The sequence below is a fragment of the Lampetra planeri genome, chromosome 36 (genome assembly GCF_965212315.1).
Source record: "Lampetra planeri chromosome 36, kcLamPlan1.2.h2, whole genome shotgun sequence".
NCBI lineage: Eukaryota > Metazoa > Chordata > Hyperoartia > Petromyzontiformes > Petromyzontidae > Lampetra > Lampetra planeri.
In genome coordinates, this window is record NC_136142.1 from 8,471,532 (window position 1) to 8,494,568 (window position 23,037).

At 47.4% G+C, this 23,037-nt stretch overlaps 1 protein-coding gene across 1 annotated transcript; it reads left to right on the forward strand.

The window, feature by feature from the left end:
• Positions 1-5,016: 5,016 nt before the first annotated feature.
• On the forward strand, positions 5,017-22,158 carry C36H1orf50 (chromosome 36 C1orf50 homolog). The gene is made up of 5 exons (XM_078611493.1): positions 5,017-5,497; positions 8,485-8,600; positions 11,240-11,326; positions 11,840-11,971; positions 20,880-22,158. The coding sequence occupies exons 1-5, from the start codon at positions 5,464-5,466 to the stop codon at positions 21,189-21,191; spliced, it is 681 nt and encodes a 226-aa protein (XP_078467619.1). The 5' UTR covers positions 5,017-5,463; the 3' UTR covers positions 21,192-22,158.
• The last annotated feature ends 879 nt before the right edge of the window (positions 22,159-23,037 follow it).

Here is a 23,037-nt window from a genome sequence, read left to right on the forward strand (position 1 = left end):
GTATGTGTCTGTGTGAGACTTGAAATATCCGGACAGTCCCATCGGTGACGTCCTCGGCAGGCAAGGCTGCGTCAGCTGGGTCATGTAGACCGCATGCCCAGCCACCGCATGCCCAGCCACCGCATGCCCAGCCACCGCATGCCCAGCCACCGCATGCCCAGCCACCGCATGCCCAGCCACCGCATGCCCAGCCACCGCATGCCTGAACAGAATCTGTTTATCTTCTTGGTTCTTTCGGTAAAGTCACATAGAAGGGAAGTAATACAATAATAAAAATAAAACATAATACAATAATTCTCACGAGTTTCGGCCACAACGCAAGCAGCCGTCCTCAGGTGAAGAATGAAAAGAGTCTGTTTATTTGGATAGAGGGGGCTTAACGGGCACGACACGGGCTACAGAAGAGATGGGCTGAGGCGGTACAGGAGGACGTGGAGCTGAGTGGACTTGCTGGACACTGCTACCAGCAGTGTCAAGATCGACCTCTGTGGAGGAGGCTCGTGAAGGACGCTGCTGCTGGGCAGTTGGAGGCAGTCGCCCTCCAGCAACAACCGAGGGCGGAGGAGCGACGCTCACAACAACGAGCGGAGCGCCGGGTGGATAAAGCACAGCAAGTTGGCACAGTAGGGGGCACGGCTGGTGCATCGGCCACTCATCTCAGTCAGCCAACCCATGGCACCTGCTGGGTCTGTCCCGTGAACTCCTCCTGTCAGCGAGCCTTCGTAAACTTCACGTGGCCTCAAAGTGCACCTAGCCTGGCACAGGCGCCGTTGTGACATCGGTAGCCAACCGTGCTAATCAGATGTGCTGCTGCTGCTGCTGTTGTTGTTGTTGCTATGACTACCCAGCGGCAATGTGTTCGGCCGCTTGTTGCAGAGAGGTCCCCAGTTCGAATCGGGCAGCAGGCCGCCCCAGTTAATACTGCGGGCTGTGTATTGACCGTCAATACTGAACTACCCCCCGCCGCCCAATTCACCCACGATGGACGTCAAAGATTCCGTGACGTCGGTATAAACGAGTGGGGTCATTGCGTGCTGGTGTTGCTGTCCAAATTTCACGACATTTGAAACTCATTTATACTGCAAGTATAGGGCAGTGAGCATAGATGTGGCGCATAGTACAATACAACAAATACAGGGTGAACCAAAAGTCAGGACACCCCTGGTTGTTTCACTTATTTTAACAGTGGCATTAAAACCGTTTAATTGTTTATTCTTTAAATTAATATTTTATCTACTGTCATTATTTATTCTTGACTTAAAGCTTTCGTGACTGCAGAGATTCATATTATTGGTAGGAACCTCCTGGTTACACCAGCCCACAGGGGATTATTGTGTCCGTCCGTCCGTCGTGCAGGGAGGTGCTGGGTGGGGAGGGGCTCGGTGGGGAGGGTGGGGCTGGGTGGGGAGGGGAGGGTGGGGAGGGGCTGGGTGGGGAGGGTGGGAAGGGGCTGGGTGGGGAGGGTGGGGCTGGGTGGGGAGGAGCTGGTCACCCCGTGGTGCCCTTATAAAACTCAACGTTTAACCTACTCACGACGGCTTGTGCCCGCCCTCACAGTCGGCCATATTTGCGGAATACACCACGCCGCCGTTGACCCTGGCCATTGACCGACCAACCCAACGTTCCTACCAGCTCCTTCCGCAGGAGGAATGTGTTTTTTGGGTCTTTCGATAAAGTCACGTAGATAGATTCAAAATTAATAATAATAAAAAACAAATCTACGTGACTTTACCGAAATACCCAAAGAATGTCATTATTTCTCCATGTTTTTGTTCTTTCCTTCTTTAGTGAGTTGTAACATTTGAAAGAAATTAGTTTGCTAAAGGAAGGCGGCTGTAATATTTGTTTAAGTCCTAATTTCATTTCAAAAGATAATTAATGTGTTGACGCATGTCAGCGGAAGTCGTCAGTTGGAACATTTGTTAAAATAACTTTAGGAAACCAATTTTGGATTTGTTAAAATAAATATAATAATCCCATGTGTCCTGACATTTGGGCCACCCTCTACAGTGTGCTGAACTGCCCTCTGCAGCCCACCACGGCCCATAGCGCCCGTTTCAAACACCGTGTTGTTTTATTTCGATTTAAAGCTTTCGTGACTGCAGCAGGGATTCATCTTCTTGGTTCTTTCGATAAAGTCATCACGTAGAATGGAAATAATAAAATAATAAAAATAAAACACAATTAAATAATTCTCACGACGTTTCGGCCACAACGCAAGCAGCCGTCCTCAGGTGAAGACCAGGTGAAGACCAGGTCTGTCGGGGAGACAGCGTCTGAATTCAGACGCTTTCTAACCGACAGACCAGGTGAAGACCAGGTGAAGACCAGGTGAAGACCAGGTGAAGACCTGGTGAAGACCAGGTGAAGACCAGGTGAAGACCAGTTGAAGACCAGGTGAAGACCAGGTGAAGACCTGGTGAAGACCAGGTGAAGACCAGGTGAAGACCAGGTGAAGACTTGGTGAAGACCAGGTGAAGACCAGGTGAAGACCTGGTGAAGACCAGGTGAAGACCAGGTGAAGACCAGGTGAAGACCTGGTGAAGACCAGGTGAAGACCAGGTGAAGACCAGGTGAAGACCTGGTGAGGACCAGGTGAAGACCAGGTGAAGACCAGGTGAAGACCAGTTGAAGACCAGGTGAAGACCAGGTGAAGACCTGGTGAAGACCTGGTGAAGACCAGGTGAAGACCAGGTGAAGACCAGTTGAAGACCAGGTGAAGACCTGGTGAAGACCAGGTGAAGACCAGGTGAAGACCAGGTGAAGACCTGGTGAAGACCAGGTGAAGACCAGGTGAAGACCAGTTGAAGACCAGTTGAAGACCAGGTGAAGACCAGGTGAAGACCTGGTGAAGACCAGGTGAAGACCTGGTGAAGACCAGGTGAAGACCTGGTGAAGACCTGGTGAAGACCAGGTGAAGACCAGGTGAAGACCTGGTGAAGACCAGGTGAAGACCTGGTGAAGACCTGGTGAAGACCTGGTGAAGACCAGGTGAAGACCAGTTGAAGACCTGGTGAAGACCAGGTGAAGACCTGGTGAAGACCAGGTGAAGACCAGTTGAAGACCAGGTGAAGACCAGGTGAAGACCAGGTGAAGACCAGGTGAAGACCAGGTGAAGACCAGGCGTCTCTCTCTCTTATCCCGGTGGTCGCGTGGATATTTCTCCGTGTCCTCCGGTTTTTTCCCCTCCACATTTCGTATCAACATCACGCGTTTAGAGTATTAGCTGCTATGCAAGTTCACGTGATGATGAAGACACTTCGTTAAGCTGTCATTCGCTCAGTGGGGGGTTTCGTTTTTAACTTTACCGAAAGAACCAAAGATTAAATAATAACATTTATTATTTAATGTATTAATTTCTCTTTATACTTTACTTTACCGAAAGAACCAAAGATTAAATAATAACATTTATTATTTAAGGTATTAATTTCTCTTTATACTTTACTTTACCGAAATAACCAAAGATTAAATAATAACATTTATTATTTAATGTATTAATTTCTCTTTATACTTTACTTTACCGAAAGAACCAAAGATTAAATAATAACATTTATTATTTAATGTATTAATTTCTCTTTATACTTTACTTTACCGAAAGAACCAAAGATTAAATAATAACATTTATTATTTCATGTATTAATTTCTCTTTATACTTTACTTTACCGAAAGAACCAAAGATTAAATAATAACATTTATTATTTAATGTATTAATTTCTCTTTATACTTTACTTTACCGAAAGAACCAAAGAGTAAATAATAACATTTATTATTTAATGTATTAATTTCTCTTTATACTTTACTTTACCGAAATAACCAAAGATTAAATAACAACATTTATTATTTAATGTATTAATTTCTCTTTATACTTTACTTTACCGAAAGAACCAAAGATTAAATAATAACATTTATTATTTAATGTATTAATTTCTCTTTATTCTTTACTTTACCGAAAGAACCAAAGATTAAATAATAACATTTATTATTTAATGTATTCATTTCTCTTTATACTTTACTTTACCGAAAGAACCAAAGAGTAAATAATAACATTTATTATTTAATGTATTAATTTCTCTTTATACTTTACTTTACCGAAAGAACCAAAGATTAAATAATAACATTTATTATTTAATGTATTAATTTCTCTTTATACTTTACTTTACCGAAAGAACCAAAGAGTAAATAATAACATTTATTATTTAATGTATTAATTTCTCTTTATACTTTACTTTACCGAAAGAACCAAAGATTAAATAATAACATTTATTATTTAATGTATTAATTTCTCTTTATACTTTACTTTACCGAAAGAACCAAAGATTAAATAATAACATTTATTATTTAATGTATTAATTTCTCTTTATACTTTACTTTACCGAAATAACCAAAGATTAAATAATAACATTTATTATTTAATGTATTAATTTCTCTTCATACTTTACTTTACCGAAAGAACCAAAGATTAAATAATATTTATAATTTAATGTATTAATTTCTCTTTATACTTTACTTTACCGAAAGAACCAAAGATTAAATAATAACATTTATTATTTAATGTATTAATTTCTCTTTATACTTTACTTTACCGAAATAACCAAAGAGTAAGAGTAATTCCTGCAGTTACGAAATCTCCTAATTATCTTCTTAGGTTTTTTCGGTAAAGTCACGTAGAAAGTAAAATAAAAACAAAAAAATAAAAACAAAAATCACGACGTTTCGGAGGCAACACCTCACAACAGGCACCGACAAAGACACCTCCATCCCTTCCCAAGCACAATTATATTCCGTAATACAGATAAGTCGTGAGCTTGGCCGCGATTGGCTATGATAAAGAAACGTCGCGCAGCTGATTGGCCGCTGCTCTTATCCGCAGTGGTAAATGTGAAGCGAGGTTTGTATAAAACCAACGGGCGCTGGGGTCCACAGCTCATTTGTGCTCGGGCAGAGTTGGTGTTGACTGATCGGGCTGATTCATTGCAAGGCAACACCTCGTTATAGCACAACCAAAGTTTTAACACCTCGTTATAGCACAACCAAAGTTTTTAACACAGTTACACAGTACGTTTAAGCGCGCAGTCATCCACGCACTTTGATTGTGAATTGTTTAACGTGTTTTAATAGTACGTTTTATACTGTACAGCGGACTGTACCGCAGTTACACAAGTGTATGGTGTAACCCAATGCTGTAACAACAACAAGCCCCGAAGTCAAATCTTTGTATGATAATCATCAGTTGTGTTCGATGTTGATAATCCTACTAATGTGTTGCTGTCACGAAGAGGTAATTTGCCGTCCGAACAATTAAATTCGCGCACAGGTTGGTGTTCCTGCCACAGGTTAGGCTTAGGCCCCGAAACGTCTAGCCACACACACGGACACAAGAATCCAACGTTCCACGGAGTTCGCGTTGTTATTTTGCCGAGAAGTTAAGGGACCTTTAAAAAAGCACCCCTCGGCAACATCACGATGGCGTTGGACGCGAAGAAAGCCGACGCCACAGGTGAGACACCTTTTTAAGACAAAGAAGGTTAAATCCGACGCTCATAATCTCTATATCTTTCTAGATTTGAAGCTTTCGTGACTGCAACGATTCATTTTCTTGGTTTTTTTCGGTAAAGTCACGTAGGTAAAACATTAAAATTAATAAAAGTAAAATAAAAATATGTTCCACCTGAAGACGGAAGCTTGTGTTGCCTCCGAAACGTCGTGATTTTTATTTTAATTTAACTTTTATTAATTGTAATTGTTTTACCTACGTGACTTTATCGAAAAAAACCTAAAAATATGAATCTCATTATAATCTCATAATATCACGTGCCAACATTAGCAACGGCAATTCGTGATTCGCCGTGCTGCTAACACTGATAAGAGTTTGCGAGTGCATCGGTATCATTAGCCTGGCTCTTAATCCGATAAGCTATTAAGCTCTTTACTCACGGAAAGTCCAGTCGAGACGGTGGGGGGGGGGGGGGTCTGCACGTTAGAACGACAACAAACAGCGATGTGGGGTGCTAAGTATAGGAAAGGGGTCGTTCATAAATGACGTCACGCACCTAGGGGGGGGGGGAGGGTGGTAAATGTGACATCACATCAAAAAGCGCAACTTTAAATTAATATAGACAACACGTTCTACTTAATTAAATAGACTTATTAATAAATTCTAGATTTGAAGCTTTCGTGCCTGCAAGGATTCACACTCTTAGGTTTTTTCGGTAAAGTCACGTAGGTAAAAACAAAATAATAATAAATGAAAATAAATCAATTAATAAATGTTTTCTCCTACAACATCAGAGTGCAGCGCCATATTAAATACGCGCTACAATGACAATAGTTTAAAGCAATTTGAAGCATGTTTTATATATTTGGGGGGGGGGGGGGGCAGAGCTTTGTGACGTCATTTGAGGGGGAGGTCTCACTTTTTGTGACGCCGTGTAACGAAGGGGAGGGGGGGGGGTCAAAAATCGTCCAAAATCGCCGCGTGACGTCATTTATGTACGGCCCCTAAGCAAGTCACTGCAAATAAATACGTGCAATGGTGGTGTTAGTACAATAATAGGTTTTTTACCCTTTCTGGCAATACTACATGGGGCGTTTAAGATGTTCAAACGCCAAACAGACACCTTTAGCAAGCAGCATGTTTTTGTTTGCATGCTCACCATGCGTATCGCGTGTGGTTAATGTTTGGTTCCTTTGAGAAAAGGTTTCTGTTTGGGGTTTGAACATCTTTGGGTAAAACTTATTCTTTGATACCGGCAAGAAAGGGCCCCCAATGGTTGTAGCTGCTCAGCTTTCGTGACTGCAGGGATTCATCTTCTTGGTTCTTTCGGTAAAGTCACGTAGAAGGGAAATAATAAAATAATAGAAATTTTACATAATAAAATAATTCTCACGACGTATCGGCCACAACGCAAGCAGCCGTCCTCAGACGCTGTCTCCCCGACAGACCTGGTCTTCACCTGAGGACGGCTGCTTGCGTTGTGGCCGAAACGTCGTGAGAATTATTTTATTATGTTTTATTTTTATTATTTTATTATTTCCCTTCTACGTGACTTTACCGAAAGAACCAAGAAGATGAATCCCTGCAGTCACGAAAGCTTTACATCGAAATGTAACCGCCTCTACGGGGAGGGATTCCACAAAACTTTGAGATCCTTCAACAAACTCCGAGATAAGAAGGCTCAACTGATGGAGTCTCTCGCCTTTCTGAAGAGATGCCCCTACTCTAAGCTTAAGATACGCTGCCAAGCTTGGCAGTGTTTCATTAGGACGCTGTCTTTCCGACAGCCCTGTTCTTCACCTGAGGACGGCTGCTTGCGTTGTGGCCGAAACGTCGTGAGCACTTTTATTATGTTTTATTTTAATTATTTTATTATTTCCCTTCTACGTGACTTTACCGAAAGAACCAAGAATCTAGTGGCATTCTCCCTGTGCTGTTCGCCTTTTGGCGTTCTCTGGTCCATCACCGGTTGAGACGAGGCCCTCAGGAAGGCCGCCGTCTCTGCTGTAGAACAATCAGTTGCAGAGACAATGCCGTGTGATCAGAGCACGGTTATTGTTTGCGTGCTCACCACAGAGTTGTCAATCACTGCACAGTGCCAGCTGTATTCGTAGGGATGACAAAACAACGTTTTTTTTATATTTTACCAGGTAAGGCTCACTAATAACAATGCAATTTGTAACGCGCGCAAATTTGCGGACGTAACGGCCGCAACTCAGAGGTGCGCGTAGCCAAGCTCAGAGTCGCTCGAAAGCACGTGGTTATAAAGGTACGTTCTTAAGTGTCTCTTGAAGGAGGCGATTGAGGTGATGATGTTGGTAATGATGTTGTTGTGGGTGTCTCAGTTCGCCTGGTGGAGACCTCCGTGTGCCCACGTGGGGTGCAGCTTGTGTTGATATCGTGATGGTGGTGGTGGTGATGATGATGATGTTGGTAATGATGGTGATGTTGTTGTTGTTGTCTCAGGCCTGGTAGAGACCTCCACCTGTCCCAGTGGGGTGCGACTCGTGTTGATATCGTGATGGTGATGCTGGTGGTGGTGTTGGTGATGATGATGATGTTGGTAATGATGGTGATGTTGTGGGTGTCTCAGTTCGCCTGGTGGAGACCTCCGCCTGCCCACGTGGGGTGCAGCTTGTGTTGATATCGTGATGGTGGTGATGGTGGTGATGATGGTGATGTTGTTGTCCTCAGTTCGCCTGGTGGAGACTTCCGCCTGCCCACGTGGGGTGCGGCTCGTGTTGATATCGTGATGGTGATGATGTTGATAATGATGGTAATGATGGTGATGTTGTTGTTGTTGTCCTCAGTTCGCCTGGTGGAGACCTCCGTGCGCCCACGTGGGGTGCGGCTTGTGTTGATATCGTGATGCTGGTGGTGGGGTGATGATGTTGGTAATGATGGTGATGTTGGTAATGATGGCGATGCTGGTGGTGGTGGTGATGATGATGTTGGTAATGATGGTGATATTGATGTTGTGGGTGTCTCAGTTCACCTGGTGGAGACCTCCGCCTGCCCACGTGGGGTGCGGCTCGTGAGCTCGTACCACACAAACCGCTCGGGGGACCCCATGGACCTTGTCGCCCTGGCGCAGCAGGTGCAGAAGGTGTGTGCAGCAGCAGCAGCAGTGCTCGGAGCAGGACACAGTAGTAGCAGTTGCAGGATGAGTACTAGTAGTAGTAGCAGCAGTCATTAAAGCACAGCAGGAAGGAGTAGCAGCAACAGTAGCAGCAGCACCAGTAGCAGCAGCAATTGGGTGCCATGGTGGCTAGGAGATGTTAACTACCTCGTCTGGTATGCAGGAGGTCGTGGGTTCGATTCCGACCCTGACGCCTGCTGCTGTGTATTTGGAGTTTGCGTGTCTTTCTCGCCGTGGTCGCGTGGATTTTTCTCCGGGTCCTCCGGTTTTTCCCTCCGCATTTAACAAAAATGCATTTAGAGTATTTTGTCCGTTCGAAATTTCCACGTGGATGAATCGCTTCGTTGAGCTATCATTTGTGTCCAGGCAGATACTGAACAAGTATAACTCGTAAAAACAAAGTTTTTCACTAGAAATCCTATATATGCGTGGCGGCTAGAGTCCTCTCGTCCTCTGGCTTGAGATGGCTGCCACCTATGGGTCAGATGATTGCATGGCAGCATTAAGCAATTGGTAATTAAATATAATGTTTTTGTCCTAAAAAGTGTAAAATTTTGGAAAAACATTTTCACGAACATTAATTGTCACGCACAACGAGTCTGTGTGGAAAATGTCAGCTCGATTGGATCACGGGAAGTGGGTTAAAAAACGACCGAAAGATTTGCACGGTCCTAAGCAAGCAAGCGAACTTAATATAAAGGATTTAAAAAGAGCTCAGAGGGCCTTACCTGGTAAAATAAAATAAAACATTATTATAGTTTAAAAATAGCAGTAGCAGTAGAAGACAATAACAGCAAATACTCACAAATACGACTGTCGGCAGTTACAGACCATGCGTGCCAACATGGACATTCAATTGACTTTGATAATGTTGTTTTGTCTAAAACTAATTAATACTGGCCAAGGCTAATTACAGAATATATTAAAATTTAGAAAAGTAAAAATATTTGTACCGTTTTGATAGCTGCAGGCTTAGTGCTGCTTGGAAGCCTACTATCAAGTAATACACTGTTTAATTGCATGCCTATGTAGGTTCACATATGTTGATTAACTGTGGCTAATCCAACCGGTAATATGTACTGCATATCCTCAGATTAACATCATGTATGTACTGTATGTATGTTGAATTGGCTGAAAGTCCTGACGGCGAACGCTTCTGCTGCTGTAGATGGGGATGCAACTGATGATGACGATTATGCTACTGCTATTGATAGTAACTATGATGTCCAGCATGTATGTTGAACTTATTTGACACCGTACGTAGCCAACCGTGTTAATCGGGAGGTGCGGGGAAGGACAACAAACTAAACACAAAAAGAAACGAGTTTTCAACTTCGATTATCTATAAGTTTACAACTCCAGTGGCTTCGAGACTGAGAATGCGTCTTAGCAGCAATAGTTAAAACAGAAAGTGCACCAACAGAAGTAGCAGCAGCAGCCGTAGTCGCTACTGCCTTCTGGTGTAGGTCCATCACCACTGGCCAATCACTGATGGTCACGTGACCCACGTCGCGGACCCCACCGATTGGTTGAATTGCCCGCCTGATTCTTCTGGTCTAAACACGTGGGGAGCGGTGGTGCCGCTGTTGGAGCACGCTGCACTATGGACCCTGGCGGACCCGACTTTGATTCCCGTTGACGACCAATCACGGCGGCGGTAAATTGGAACTGGTCCTGGGCCTCCCCTAGGTCGACTCAGCACAGTTCTGACGTGTAAATATCATGTGTAAATCTTCTTGGTTCTTTCGGTAAAGTCACGTAGAATGGAAATAATAAAATAATTAAAATAAAACTGAATCAAATAATTCTCACGACGTTTCGGCCACAACGCAAGCAGCCGTCCTCCGACAGACCTGCTCTCCACCTGAGGACGGCTGCTTGCGTTGTGGCCGAAACGTCGTGATAATTATTTTATTATGTTTTATTTTTATTATTTTATTATTTCCATTCTACGTGACTTTACCGAAAGAACCAAGAAGATGAATCCCTGCAGTCACGAAAGAAGCTTTAAATCGAAATCATGTGTAAACATCAGCACTGAAGAGACAGAGGCGGCCGCGTTTGGTGTTGACCACACTACCACCACCACCTCGTGCGCCATGCCGGCCTTCGTAGGTGCCTGCTAACCACGCTCAGCCCTCAACAGCTCTGTTAAATGCTAAGCGGGGGATCTTTGTCTTTTTAAATTCTTTATATTAAGTTCGCTTGCTTGCGCGCTTACGACCGTACAAATCTTTCGGTCGTTTTTTATTTAAATCCTTTATATTAAGTTCGCTTGCTTGCTTGCTTGCGCGCTTACGACCGTGCAAATCTTTCGGTCGTTTTTTAACCCACTTCCCGTGATCCAATCGAGCGGACATTTTGCACACAGACTCGTTGTGCGTGACAATTAATTTTCGTGAAAAAAAATGTGCAAAATTTTACACTTTTTAGGAAAATATATATATATATTTAATTACCAATTGCTTAATGCTGCCAGGCAATCATCTGACCCATAGGTGGCAGCCATCTCAAGTCAGAGGACGAGAGGACTCTAACCGCCACGCATATAAAGGATTTATAGTGAAAAACTTTGTTTTTACGGGTTAATTTTTTACCTTGTACAGGCTGACGAGTTCATCCGCGCGAACGCGTGTAACAAGCTGTCGGTGATAGCCGACAACATCCGGTACCTCCAGGAGCAGGCGCGCACGGTGAGACACCATCGCCTCGTGACCTCACAACCGCAATGAATTCACCAATTATGATGGTAATAGCACATGCATGCGTGTGTTTGTGTGTGTGTGGGATCTAGCACCTGCCAGTCATCTCAGATGCGCAGTTGACTACGTACGGTACAAAGGAAGTTCAACATACGTACATCATCAACACAGTCATTATCAACAGCAGTAGCGTCTATGACATCATCATCAGTTGCATTACCAACATCATCAGAAGTTGCATCACAGTCGACAGCAGCATCGTCAGTCTCAAGTCGTTTCAAGAGCGTTCTTCGTTAGGATGTTCAACATATACACACACACACATACATTGCCTGAGTCGGTGTTGCTCATCTGTTGATGTTGCTGATCTGTTGTTGGTGTTGCTCATCTTGTCGGCCGTGCTGCCCGTGCCGTGTCACTCACGCCGTGTCACTCACGCCGTGTCACTCACGCCGTGTCACTCACGCCGTGTCACTCACGTCCATGCTCCCCCCATCGCGCCAGGTGCTGGAGGAGACGGTGCGCGACGCTGATCTGCACCGTGCCGCCTGCAACGTCGTCAAGAAACCGGGCAGCACCTACTTCCTGTACCAGCGCGAGAGCGGGCAGCAGTACTTCTCCATCCTCTCCCCTCAGGTCACAGCCAATAGGAGCAGCGGCATCATCAGCGGCAGGAGGAGCATCACAGCAGCATCATCATCATCAATATCAGCAGCAGCAGCAGCAGGAGGAGCATCACAGCAGCATCATCAATATCAGCAGCAGCAGCATCACCATCATCAGCAGCAGCAGCAGCAGCAGCATCACAGCAGCATCATCATCATCAATATCAGCAGCAGCATCATCATCAATATCAGCAGCAGCGGCATCATCAGCAGCATCATCATCAATAGCAGCAGCAGGATCGCCCACCATCGATCCACTCATCTCATTTCCATATTCGTTTATTCCACGCATCGTCACCAGCACCTCTCTTACATATATCCCGTCCAATGATCACGTTTCATCGCGCCACAACGACCTTGTAGTTAGTTCACTGTACAGCGCCTTGCTTAAGGCGCTATGCAAATGTATGATAAGATAACATCAGCATCATCAGCCATATCAAAAGACAGTTACCGCATCGCACGCTTTCCTGTGCGCTTGTGCAGCCGTCTGTATGTATTCATGTTTGAAGTTCTTTCGCACCGCACGTAGCCATACGTGCTAATCGAAGGTGCGGGGGAAGGACAAAAATCGGAGGTGCAGGGGATGGACAAAAATGCTCTTCCGATATTAGGAAGCCACTGGAGCTATAGGCACTTGTACTGGTAGGAACGAAGTGAACCAGCCTACAATAGATTATATCGTCCGTCCGATGTCCGATTACGTGTAGCAACATCGCCCCCTACTGAAAACACTTGGCATGACCCTACAAAAACCTTTAGACTCAGTGAGGCTTTCCTGGCTAAACAAGCGTAACATTCCCTTATAATTCCCTCAGATAGCTTTTAATTAAAACATTTAAATTAATGAGGCTTTCCTGGCTAAACAAGTGTAACATTCCCTTATAATTCCCTGAGATAGCTTTTAATTAAAACTTTGAAATTAAAAAATAACTCACAGCGGCCTAAAGCCTACAGCTAGGCCTAAAGCCTAGAACTAGGCCTCAAACTCTCCCTTCGTATCGTACCCCCGCGTGTGTCAAAGGGAGTTAATGTTTAACAATGTTACATTCCCTCATGTCCAGCTCGATATCGTGGGGCTGCATGATGCGTTCCATTTGACATTGCAGCAGATGCAGCAACTCAACAGCATGCCAGCGGATGTTGTTTTTGCGCATCTTTCCGTTCTGCGGTGGAATCGACGCTGCTACCACTTGAACCCCGACTTGGTTTATGACATTCATGCGATCACTCTGTGCACGACATGCGCTGCCAACCCATTGTCTCATGAGTACAGCATTGCTTCCGGACATGACTACGGCCGCCAATCGGCGATGCCGCACCTCAATGCGACGACCTTGAGCGCAGTTGTGCCTGTGCGCAACTTTAACATAAACGTTTTGGTGCGCCCACATCACTCGACGGGATGTAGTATTTGCTTTCCAAGTGACGGTCCAGTTTAAGTCGCGAAAACGCTTCCTGTTGTTGACGTCAAGCGCCGTCCACACATCACATTCCTTGGCCCTCGTGATCAGTGGCGCAAAATCTGTGGCAAGTTTCGTGCTTTGTACGATATCGATGTCCACGGGGCTTACGCGTGGCTTCGGGTTTGGAAACAGCTGCAGCACCCATCGTTTGTGGATGTCACTGTGGACGACTCGACATCAACGCAGTCGAAGCTGATGGAACTCGGGGCGCTAATCGAAGATGAGGCAATTGCTTACGACGAAAAGGGTGTGGCCGACTTGAGCAACGAGCTGGACCGCGAAGATGAGGCGACACCCGTCCTCGACGACAAGGCACCAGTCGTACTAGTACACTCTGCTGTTTTTCAGACCCAAACCCTCGTACCTCTTGGTCGAAATCTGGCGCTGGATGCTTTGGTGCAAATCGTGCAGCCTGATGACGCCCCGTCTACGAAACCTCCCCGAGAAAAGATCAGGCCTGTTGTTGCCGTGTCGCGGCGCGGAACACCGCTTGTGGAGTGGGACGAAAACGACGAGATATTGATGGGGGCATTTCCCACGCTCTTCATGCTGGGCAAAGGTGTGCCCAAAGGACCAATGACCGTGAGCTTTCATCGGCACCTAGGCTGATTCTACGATGGACGCTTTGAGGACCCTCTTTGGATTTCTACAGCGTTCAACCAAAAGCAACGACACGCCTGTATTCGCAAAGCGGCTTCCATTGGAACGAAAAATTCTAAGACGCTCGAAAGCCTCGGAGACCTCGCAAATCTGCAATCCTTTCGTAAGACTCTTGCTCGGGCTCGAGACAACCCGTTGACTCGGGAGGCGAAAGTCCTGAACGCCAAAATATGCAAAGTTCTCTCGATGGTGGGATCCACTGTCCCCTTCAGCCCATTTGAGCGTGCCGCAACGCGTCCGAAACTGCTGTCTATGCGCTATCGTTATGGCGTTGGGCTCCATTTCATCACTTTGGCACCCTCCGAGTTCGAGGATTTGACAACATTGCGCGTGACGATCTTGCGAGACGAGCACTGGAATGCATCGGTTCAAAAATCGCAGCAAGAAGAAACTTCTCGATCGGACTTGCCCAATGATGTGACCGACGGTCCTGGTGGTCGACTACATCTGACGGGTCAGAATCCCATGCTGGTCGCACTTTCCTTCCTGCGAAAACAGCAGGTTCTTTTGCATGATGTTATCCGTTGCCCTGCTACGGTAACAACTCGCGTCAGTCGCAACTACACACAACGTGAGCGTGGAGCTTATGGCGTCGTCTCGGCTTTCAACGCCATTGTGGAGCCACAGTTGGGTGGCCGCTTGCATTGGCACATGGCGCTCTACTCCTCCTGCCTAGAACCTTCGCTACTCACTCGGCTTGCAGTCGCGCCTGACAACCTGAAAGACGCAGCCTGGGCGTATCTTGCGAGCACATCATGCACGCACGTTTCTTTGGCCACCCACGACTGGTTACGTGAGTTCGAGGCACACGAGGTCCCAAAACCTCGTGCTGCCGAAATTGCAGTGCCTCCTGCCTCGGACTATGAAGCCTTCGTTGAAGTCGCCGAGCGCAAAGCGATCCTCACAGGATGGCACAGCCATGGGTTCACGTGTGAGAAAGGAAAACGTGGCAAATATATGTGCAGACTGAGCATGGGACACGGAGTGCACGATCGTCCTAGCTGTCCTCTTCTTCTCACGATGCACAAAAACGAAGACATCAGCAAGGGCATCCGATGTGACATCGAGGGCTGCGAAATTGACGCCGCAACGATTCAGTTCCTCGAATGGCCATTGAACCACCTCAATGGTGTCCTGCTGCGGCCTCATTTACGGGGACCGATTGTTTGGGAATTGCACCGTCCAGAGCAAGACGCTATGTTTGTTGAAACTAACAACATCGCAACCAACCTGCTCGGGTGCCACAACAACTCCTCGATTATCAGTGGTCAAGACGCGGGCGAGGCTGTCGAAGAATACGAAGCTTCCTACATGACAAAAGGAACAGCTGAACTGCGGCAGGCAACTGCGTTCTTGCTTGCCGCAGTCGATGAAATTCACGCCCATCCAAGTCGAGCAGACGACAGTGGTACGAAACGGCGGACCGGCAAACATTTGGCTACTCGCACTGTGAACGCATTCTCGGGCGGAGCACAATGGTCTCTACCCTTGATGGCCTACGCACTTTTGGGACACACGTCTCACATCACCAGTGAGTCTTTCCGATACGTCTTTGCCAACGAGAACATTGCCTACATTGCTCATTGCCTCAAGGCAAAGGATGATGTGCAAGTCGATACGTCACAGTCGACTGAGGTGCGCAATGACCACCTTTACGCCGAGGCGTGCTTGGACGAGCTCATCGCATCAGTTGACTGCAACGAGAAGAGCGCGGATTTCTGTGGGGGTACTGCGGCTTACGTCATTGGGGACAAGCGATTTTTTCTTTCGCAAGCAGAGTCGTACGCACACCGAGGCCAGCACTTTCAAGCTTTTTCACAGCTCGAGCTCGAGTGCATCGTTGAGCTAGTACCAAAAAGGAAGCCTGGGGAAGAGTACTCTGGCCGTGGGCGCCCTTCGCGCAGAACCTTTCCTCTTGGCAGCGGCCACAAGCTCTTTGATCACTATGACGGCGTCATCCGGACGAAAATGAAGACGGCGATGCTAGCTGGATCCCACCCACCACTATTTCCCGTTAACAAGCCTGACGAGGATTCAGCGCAGCTCCGGTGGTACAAAGACATGGACGAGCTCGCCAAATACATCATGGCTCTGCTCACACCATGGAGGGTCCATAACATGGCTGCGACTATGGATCATTGCAGCGATGGACTATGTCAGCTTTTCAACGATTGGAACTGCAGCACTGCGTCGCTTGTAAATCGACAGCGCCTGCGATACATGGCTCTTTGTGCCCACATGCAGCAGCTTCATGTGTCCCGGATTCTTCTATCGTGTACCAAGACGATCATTCTGCCACCAGCACCGCCCCCGATCTTTTGGTGATATGCAAATCAATCCACAGCATGACAATTTCGGATGCCACTGCCACGGGGTCGGATTCATTGCTCGGTGGGAATGGACCTTCCGCGGATACCAACTCGTTGCATGCTTCACCACCGTCGCCCGCAGTTCTTTAACCGAGGCGCAGCTCGCGATTGTAAAATTCATCATGGACGACGCCGGCCAGAAGCTGTGTCTCATGCACGCCGGTGGTGGAACTGGAAAGTCGTTCATCATCAACCATTTGCAGCGCGAGCACGAGCATAACAACAAAGTCCAGGTCAACTGCTGCCCAACCGGCGCGGGGGCCATAAAGCTTCCCAACGGACGCACATTCCACATGGTCTTCAAGGCGCACCAGCCAAATTTAACTGCGGGACGGCAAATGGATGCTATTGCGAGGTCTTTGGGTGGCAACCGTCTCGCACTAGTGTGTATTGACGAAGTCAGCATGTTTCCTGCTAACTATCTCGTTCTCATGGACACCCGCCTCAGATCGATCTATGACCGAGAGTTGCCATTTGGCGGCATCTCTATCCTTCTCAGTGGCGATTTTGTGCAGCTACCGGTGGCGGGAGCTGGTCAAGATTTGTATCGCGCCATGTACGGAAACGCAAACAGCGACTCTGCCCAGGCTCGCAGTCTTTTTGCCCAATTTCGCGTCTTCGACATCACCCAGCAAATGCGAGCTGCATCAAAAGCTGTTGGAGCTTTTCCGGGCACTCCCTCTGAATTACCCCGTTGGATCGCGATGGTCGAAAGACATGTCGTCCTATAAGCCCATGACGGACCCATTGCTTCAAGCTCTTACGCGTGCACTGACGGCGGTCGAGGTGGCCCAAAGCGTTGAATGGACAACGAGCTCTGTGGTCCTAACGGCAAGTAACACCGATCGGAGCGTCACAAACGGGGCAATGGCTGCTATCTTCGCGGCGTCCAACAATACTCCAGTGCCACGTTGGCGTCGACAGCTCAAGCTCGAAATACCCAATGCTCTAGCGGTGTTGCTGTACAACGAGGACGCATATCCGGAGCTTTTTGACTACTTTGTGTTCGATGCACCGGGTCAAATCCTTTGCAACGAAAATGTCAACGTCGAGTATGGCATAGCAAATGGCACAAAATGCCGATATGTGTCGCTGGCATGGGTCGACATCGAGACCGAACACGCTGCTCTTGGTGCCATAAAAGCGCGTACAGACGGGCAAGTCATTGACTTACATTTCGCACCGGACTACATTGTAGTTCAAGTCCAAAGCACGTCCATTGGATCGTGGCCAACACACCTAAACCTCTCTTGCGACAAATCGGTCCTGCATATCCCCATTGGACTAATCCAGCGATCCCAAAAGCATTCCCTCCGCATGGGCAAGAACCTACGAGTCGAGTATAGAGCCCATGCATGTACCTTGGCCTTCGCCCTCACTGCATGGAAAGCTCAAGGTGACACGTGCCCGCGCGTCATAACCCACCTGGAAAGCAGTCCCAACGCGCCATCATTGACCTACGAGCTTCTTTACGTAATGTTCTCGCGGGTGCAATCGTCGGAAACTTTTCGATGCATGCCGCTGTCTCTCGGTTTTCAACCTAAACGTCTTTCTAAACTGCGACCGAATCTTTTTGCAACATGGTGGCGAATGGACATCGCAGAGGACGGGTATTGGCGTTCAAGGGACAATATGCAAACAGAACTCGCAAACCCGCGACGCCCAAAAGCAGCTATGGCCCGTGTTCAAGGCAAACGGACATCTACAGGTGTCAACGTACAACTGCCGATCACGCGTCCTGTCAAGCGCGCTCGAACAGATGTAACTCGACCCCCAAAACCTACTCGGCGCTACAACGTTTCCATGCTCGAAAACCCCAAGTGTGACTTGAGCAATCAGCAAAAGATGGCAACATCTCGCACTGTTGCAAACCCCGACATCGTCGATGTTGACGCCCTGGAAATCGACACAGCTCAAACACATCTCTTTACGCACTTTGGAGTACCTGTGTACAAATCAACTAAACGTTCATTGGTGCCAGGCGCTTGGCTCACGAGTGCTGCTGTTGAGCTTTTGATGCACTGCGCTATTCAGGACCAACGTCAGACTATCGCCGTCATCTCACCCGACATGTATGCGACCTATTCCCAGGATCCTACGAATTGGCCACGTCAAATCTCGGAGAACGACCGACGTGCTCTTCGATGCCAGCACGGGTTTGGTGACCTTTTCACTCGCCACCTGTGGTTGATGCCTATTTGCAAGAATGGCAACCACTGGTAACTCTTCTGCTTTGTTAACCCTGGACGTCCAGACGCGTGGGTTACTTTGCTTGACTCGTTGAGCCGAGACGGAAAGCCAAACAACGCTATGCCACTCGTCACATTTGCCAACATCTTTCTGGCCGTGCTCCTGGCAAATCACGCTGGACAGCTGCAGCCTGCCCAAAACGTTGTGTGCCGTGTCCCGTTGCAAGCAAACGGATACGACTGTGGTATTTTTGCTCTTCTCAACACCAAACATTGCGTCCAGAATGCCGCTTCACTTGTGGGATTGCACCCACCTCTTGGCCCCCTCGACTTCACTGGGTGGTACACACCAAACGACGGTGCTGCATATCGTGCAGATTGTTACTACTCACTGTCTGCTCCAAGCTGCACTCACGTAGGTACATACTTGTGCAATACTAGTATTTTTTCCACAACGGTTACTACTACTTTATTGTTTCCTATGTTCCACTACGTCTACGTTTCCATCCACTTATTGGCGGCCATTTATTGCCATTTCATTTTATTATAGCCATTCATTTGTTCGTTCCTACCAGCCCACCCCGCAGGGACCTGTTAAATCATGAAGGTTGAAAACTCATTTCGTTTAGTGTTTAGTTTGGTGTGCTTTCCCGCACCTCCGATTAGCACGGTTGGCTACGTACGGTGTGAAAGAAGCTCATCATACATACTGGACATCATAGTTACTATCAACAGCAGTAGCATAATCGTCATCATCAGTTGCATCACCATCTACAGCAGCAGTAGCATCGTCGTCCGTCTCAAGTTGTTTCAAGAGCGTTCGCCGTCAGGACGTTCAGCCAATTCCATTTTCTAAGGAGCATTAACACGTGAGCGGAAGCGAGACTACGTTGAAGTCCACCTAGATGGGTTGTAACGAACCCATTTGCTGTACTGCTATCTTCAGCCCACCGCCGGGAAAGAAGTATCGGTAGTGGTGACCTGGTGGTTCAAAGGTCAAAGGAAAGAAGTATCGGTAGTGGTGACCTGGTGGTTCAAAGGTCAAAGGAAAGAAGTATCAGTAGTGGTGACCTGGTGGTTCAAAGGTCAAAGGAAAGAAGTATCGGTAGTGATGACCTGGTGGTTCAAAGGTCAAAGGAAAGAAGTATCGGTAGTGGTGACCTGGTGGTTCAAAGGTCAAAGGAAAGAAGTATCGGTAGTGGTGACCTGGTGGTTCAAAGGTCAAAGGAAAGAAGTATCGGTAGTGGTGACCTGGTGGTTCAAAGGTCAAAGGAAAGAAGTATCGGTAGTGGTGACCTGGTGGTTCAAAGGTCAAAGGAAAGAAGTATCGGTAGTGGTGACCTGGTGGTTCAAAGGTCAAAGGAAAGAAGTATCAGTAGTGGTGACCTGGTGGTTCAAAGGTCAAAGGAAAGAAGTATCGGTAGTGGTGACCTGGTGGTTCAAAGGTCAAAGGAAAGAAGTATCGGTAGTGGTGACCTGGTGGTTCAAAGGTCAAAGGAAAGAAGTATCGGTAGTGGTGACCTGGTGGTTCAAAGGTCAGAGCGCTAAGTTGAGACATCTTTGTTTACAATCGTTATTTAGCCTGAAGGAGGAATCCCATGAGCTGTGAAGCTCTACTTCACATATGTCCAGTAGAATCCTGAGTTCGATCTCAGGTTACAGCCACCATGCGATTAAACCGGGTTCTCAAGGGTAGCACATTGATGTGGCCTCGGCCGGTGGCCAATGATTGCACGCACAAAAAGAATCGCGTAAAATTTGGTTCTGCGGTTACTTTTTCTGCTTAATTCCAGCTCGGAGAATGAGCACATCGATTCCATTGCCACTGCAACGAAACACTACTGAGCATGCTGGGGTAGTGTCGAGTGCTGCCCCTCTTTAGAGGTGACGTGAAGGTGGATCTCGGATGTAGTTTTGTTCGCATCCAGTTTACCCCGAACTGTCCATCTGTGAAGAACGACCGGGGGGGTGGGTGTCTCGTCGCGCCGTGTCACTCTGAGAGCTTGAACTTCGATTCTTGATCTCAGGGGCGCGACGCCGCACAGCAACATTTGGATGAAACGCATTTGGCGGAGTTATTTTTTTTTACAATAATTTTTTTTATTTTAACAATGGAATAAAAAAAAGTTCACGTTCAAATCCCGGTATTATTTTTGTTCCACGCCAATGCTTTTTTTTATATCGACGCCACACAGGACTGGGGATCGCGCTGCCCGCACGACTTCCTGGGAGCGTTCAAACTCCAGGCGGACATGTCGTGGACACCGGCCGACGAGGCCGAGGAGAAGGAGACGAAACTCTCGTCGCTCACGCAGCTCGTGGCTCACACGATCGCCGAACCCTCGGGCCTGTCACTGGCGACATCGTCGCTTCCGCCGCCACTCAAGTCTCTGCAGTCCCCGGGCGACGAGGACCCACTCGGGATCTCCTCGGCGGAGTTTCCCAGAGGACCTGGAGTTTTCCCTTGCGTGGGGCTGCCCTTGGAGAAAGGAGCCTGCTTGGACTGAAGCAGGGGTCGGCGACCTGCGCCTTCGGAGCCGCATGCGGCTATTTGGCTGCCCCCTTTTGCAGCTCGTTGGCTTGCCCCCTTTGCGGGCAGTAGTTAAAATTTAAATCTTAAATGTAATTTAACATCAAGATAATGTATTAAATATGGCACTATGGAATGTGACCCATTCCGTAGTACTGAACCTCTACTAGCATCTGCTCTTCATTGGCCTATATGGGAAAAAATAATTGTGGACCAAAAGCTTTCTGACACCATGCCAGCCAGCGGCGGGGGGAGTGTTTGACCACACTGAAGCCTGTTCGACAGTGACGGTTGGCGAAGGCGGACGTGGCCTAGGAACGGTTCGGCTATCACTTGGCACCGATATTAGCCACGGCAAACAGACGCAGTGCACTGTCAGCACTGCGCCATCGCCCGCTCTCCCACCGCCAGTGGTGCAGTGTACCGAGATAATGTTGTGCATGTACATCAAAGAAGTGTTAAACTGTGTGTCGTGCATCATAGTACCTGCGGACAATGCAGCGTCTATAATATGCGGCAAGGTGCCTACAATCAAATGACAGTAGATCATCCATTATCCGGCGCGTGTAGGCCTCGGCAAGGTGAGGTAATTTACCCTTTTTACCGGGTAAAAGGGTAAAGGTAAAGGGTAAAGATGTGGACATGCCAAGGTAGACTCGTTTTTGCCTTACCTTGCCGAGGCGCATAATTGTCCGACCCCTAACATCTGGCAATCCCGGGTCGATCTGGTAAAACTGGAAAAAAATGTTCACAAGACTGCCACTAGTCCGGCGATCGGCCCCATGTCCGTGACGAAAAAAGTAGCTATCCTTGATTTCAGTGTTCAATAACATATACGGTACATTATACACTGCATACAACAACTTGAGCGATGAAAATACTGCACCTACATACATTGTTCATGACGAAAAACTAATAAAAACGGAAGATTCACACGGTGCGAACCGACGTAAAGTGCCTTGTGTAATTCGGTGTTCGCCGGAGAGGTCTGAAGGCTGCATCAGTCTGGCGATCGTCGGCGTCGGACTGTTGATCTGCTACGATTCGAGAGCCCCATCACAAACACCAAATAAATACCTTTTGCAAGGAATCAGTTCTGTATTAACCACACGTACGTGTGGTGAACGTGCAAACACGACATGCTTTTTCTTGGTTCTTTCGGTAAAGTCACGTAGAATGGAAATAATAAAATAATAAAAATAACAGGTCTATTATTTCCATTCTACGTGACTTTACCGAAAGAACCAAGAAGATGAATCCCTGCAGTCACGAAAGCTTTAAATCGAAATTTAAGACATGCTTTGATAATATGTGTAGTGACGTTAAAGGCGTCACTGGCTATTAGCGCCAGCTACTGTCACGAGGGTAACGGTGCGTCTTGAGCCTCTCTCTGGTACCAGAGTGGGTATGGCATGGAAGCGGGCCCCAGAGGGCATGGTCCTGATGACGGTCAGAGAGAGGGCATGCGAGGACATGACAGTCTGGGTGACCCCGAGAGGGCACGTGACCGGTACAGGGTAGCGAGGGGGCCTAAAGGGAGGCTTGAGGGACACGTGATGCTCTGTCGAGAACCTTCTGGTAAGATCCAGAAGGGGGCGTGGTCGAAGGCGGAGCGAGGCAACGCTCGGGAGCATAAAAGGAAAGTAGCGAGAGCAATCGCGGCTGTCTGCCTTCTGGAATCAACCCGCCGTGCTGCGTATCCTCACTCTTCGGTCGTTATGTTCGGCATCGTGGGTCAGGCAGTACATTACTGACCTGCCTCGGTTGTGTCGTTGCCCTGTTGGGGTTGTAGAATACACGTGTTTCCTCCAAGTTCAAGTGTG

Bases quoted from the DNA above. Each gene is read 5' to 3' on its own strand.
- C36H1orf50 (XM_078611493.1), top strand. From the start codon at position 5,464: ATGGCGTTGGACGCGAAGAAAGCCGACGCCACAG. The intron at 11,327-11,839 runs GTGAGACACCAT...CCATCGCGCCAG, and splicing joins TCCAGGAGCAGGCGCGCACG to GTGCTGGAGGAGACGGTGCG. The intron at 11,972-20,879 runs GTCACAGCCAAT...GACGCCACACAG, and splicing joins TCTCCATCCTCTCCCCTCAG to GACTGGGGATCGCGCTGCCC.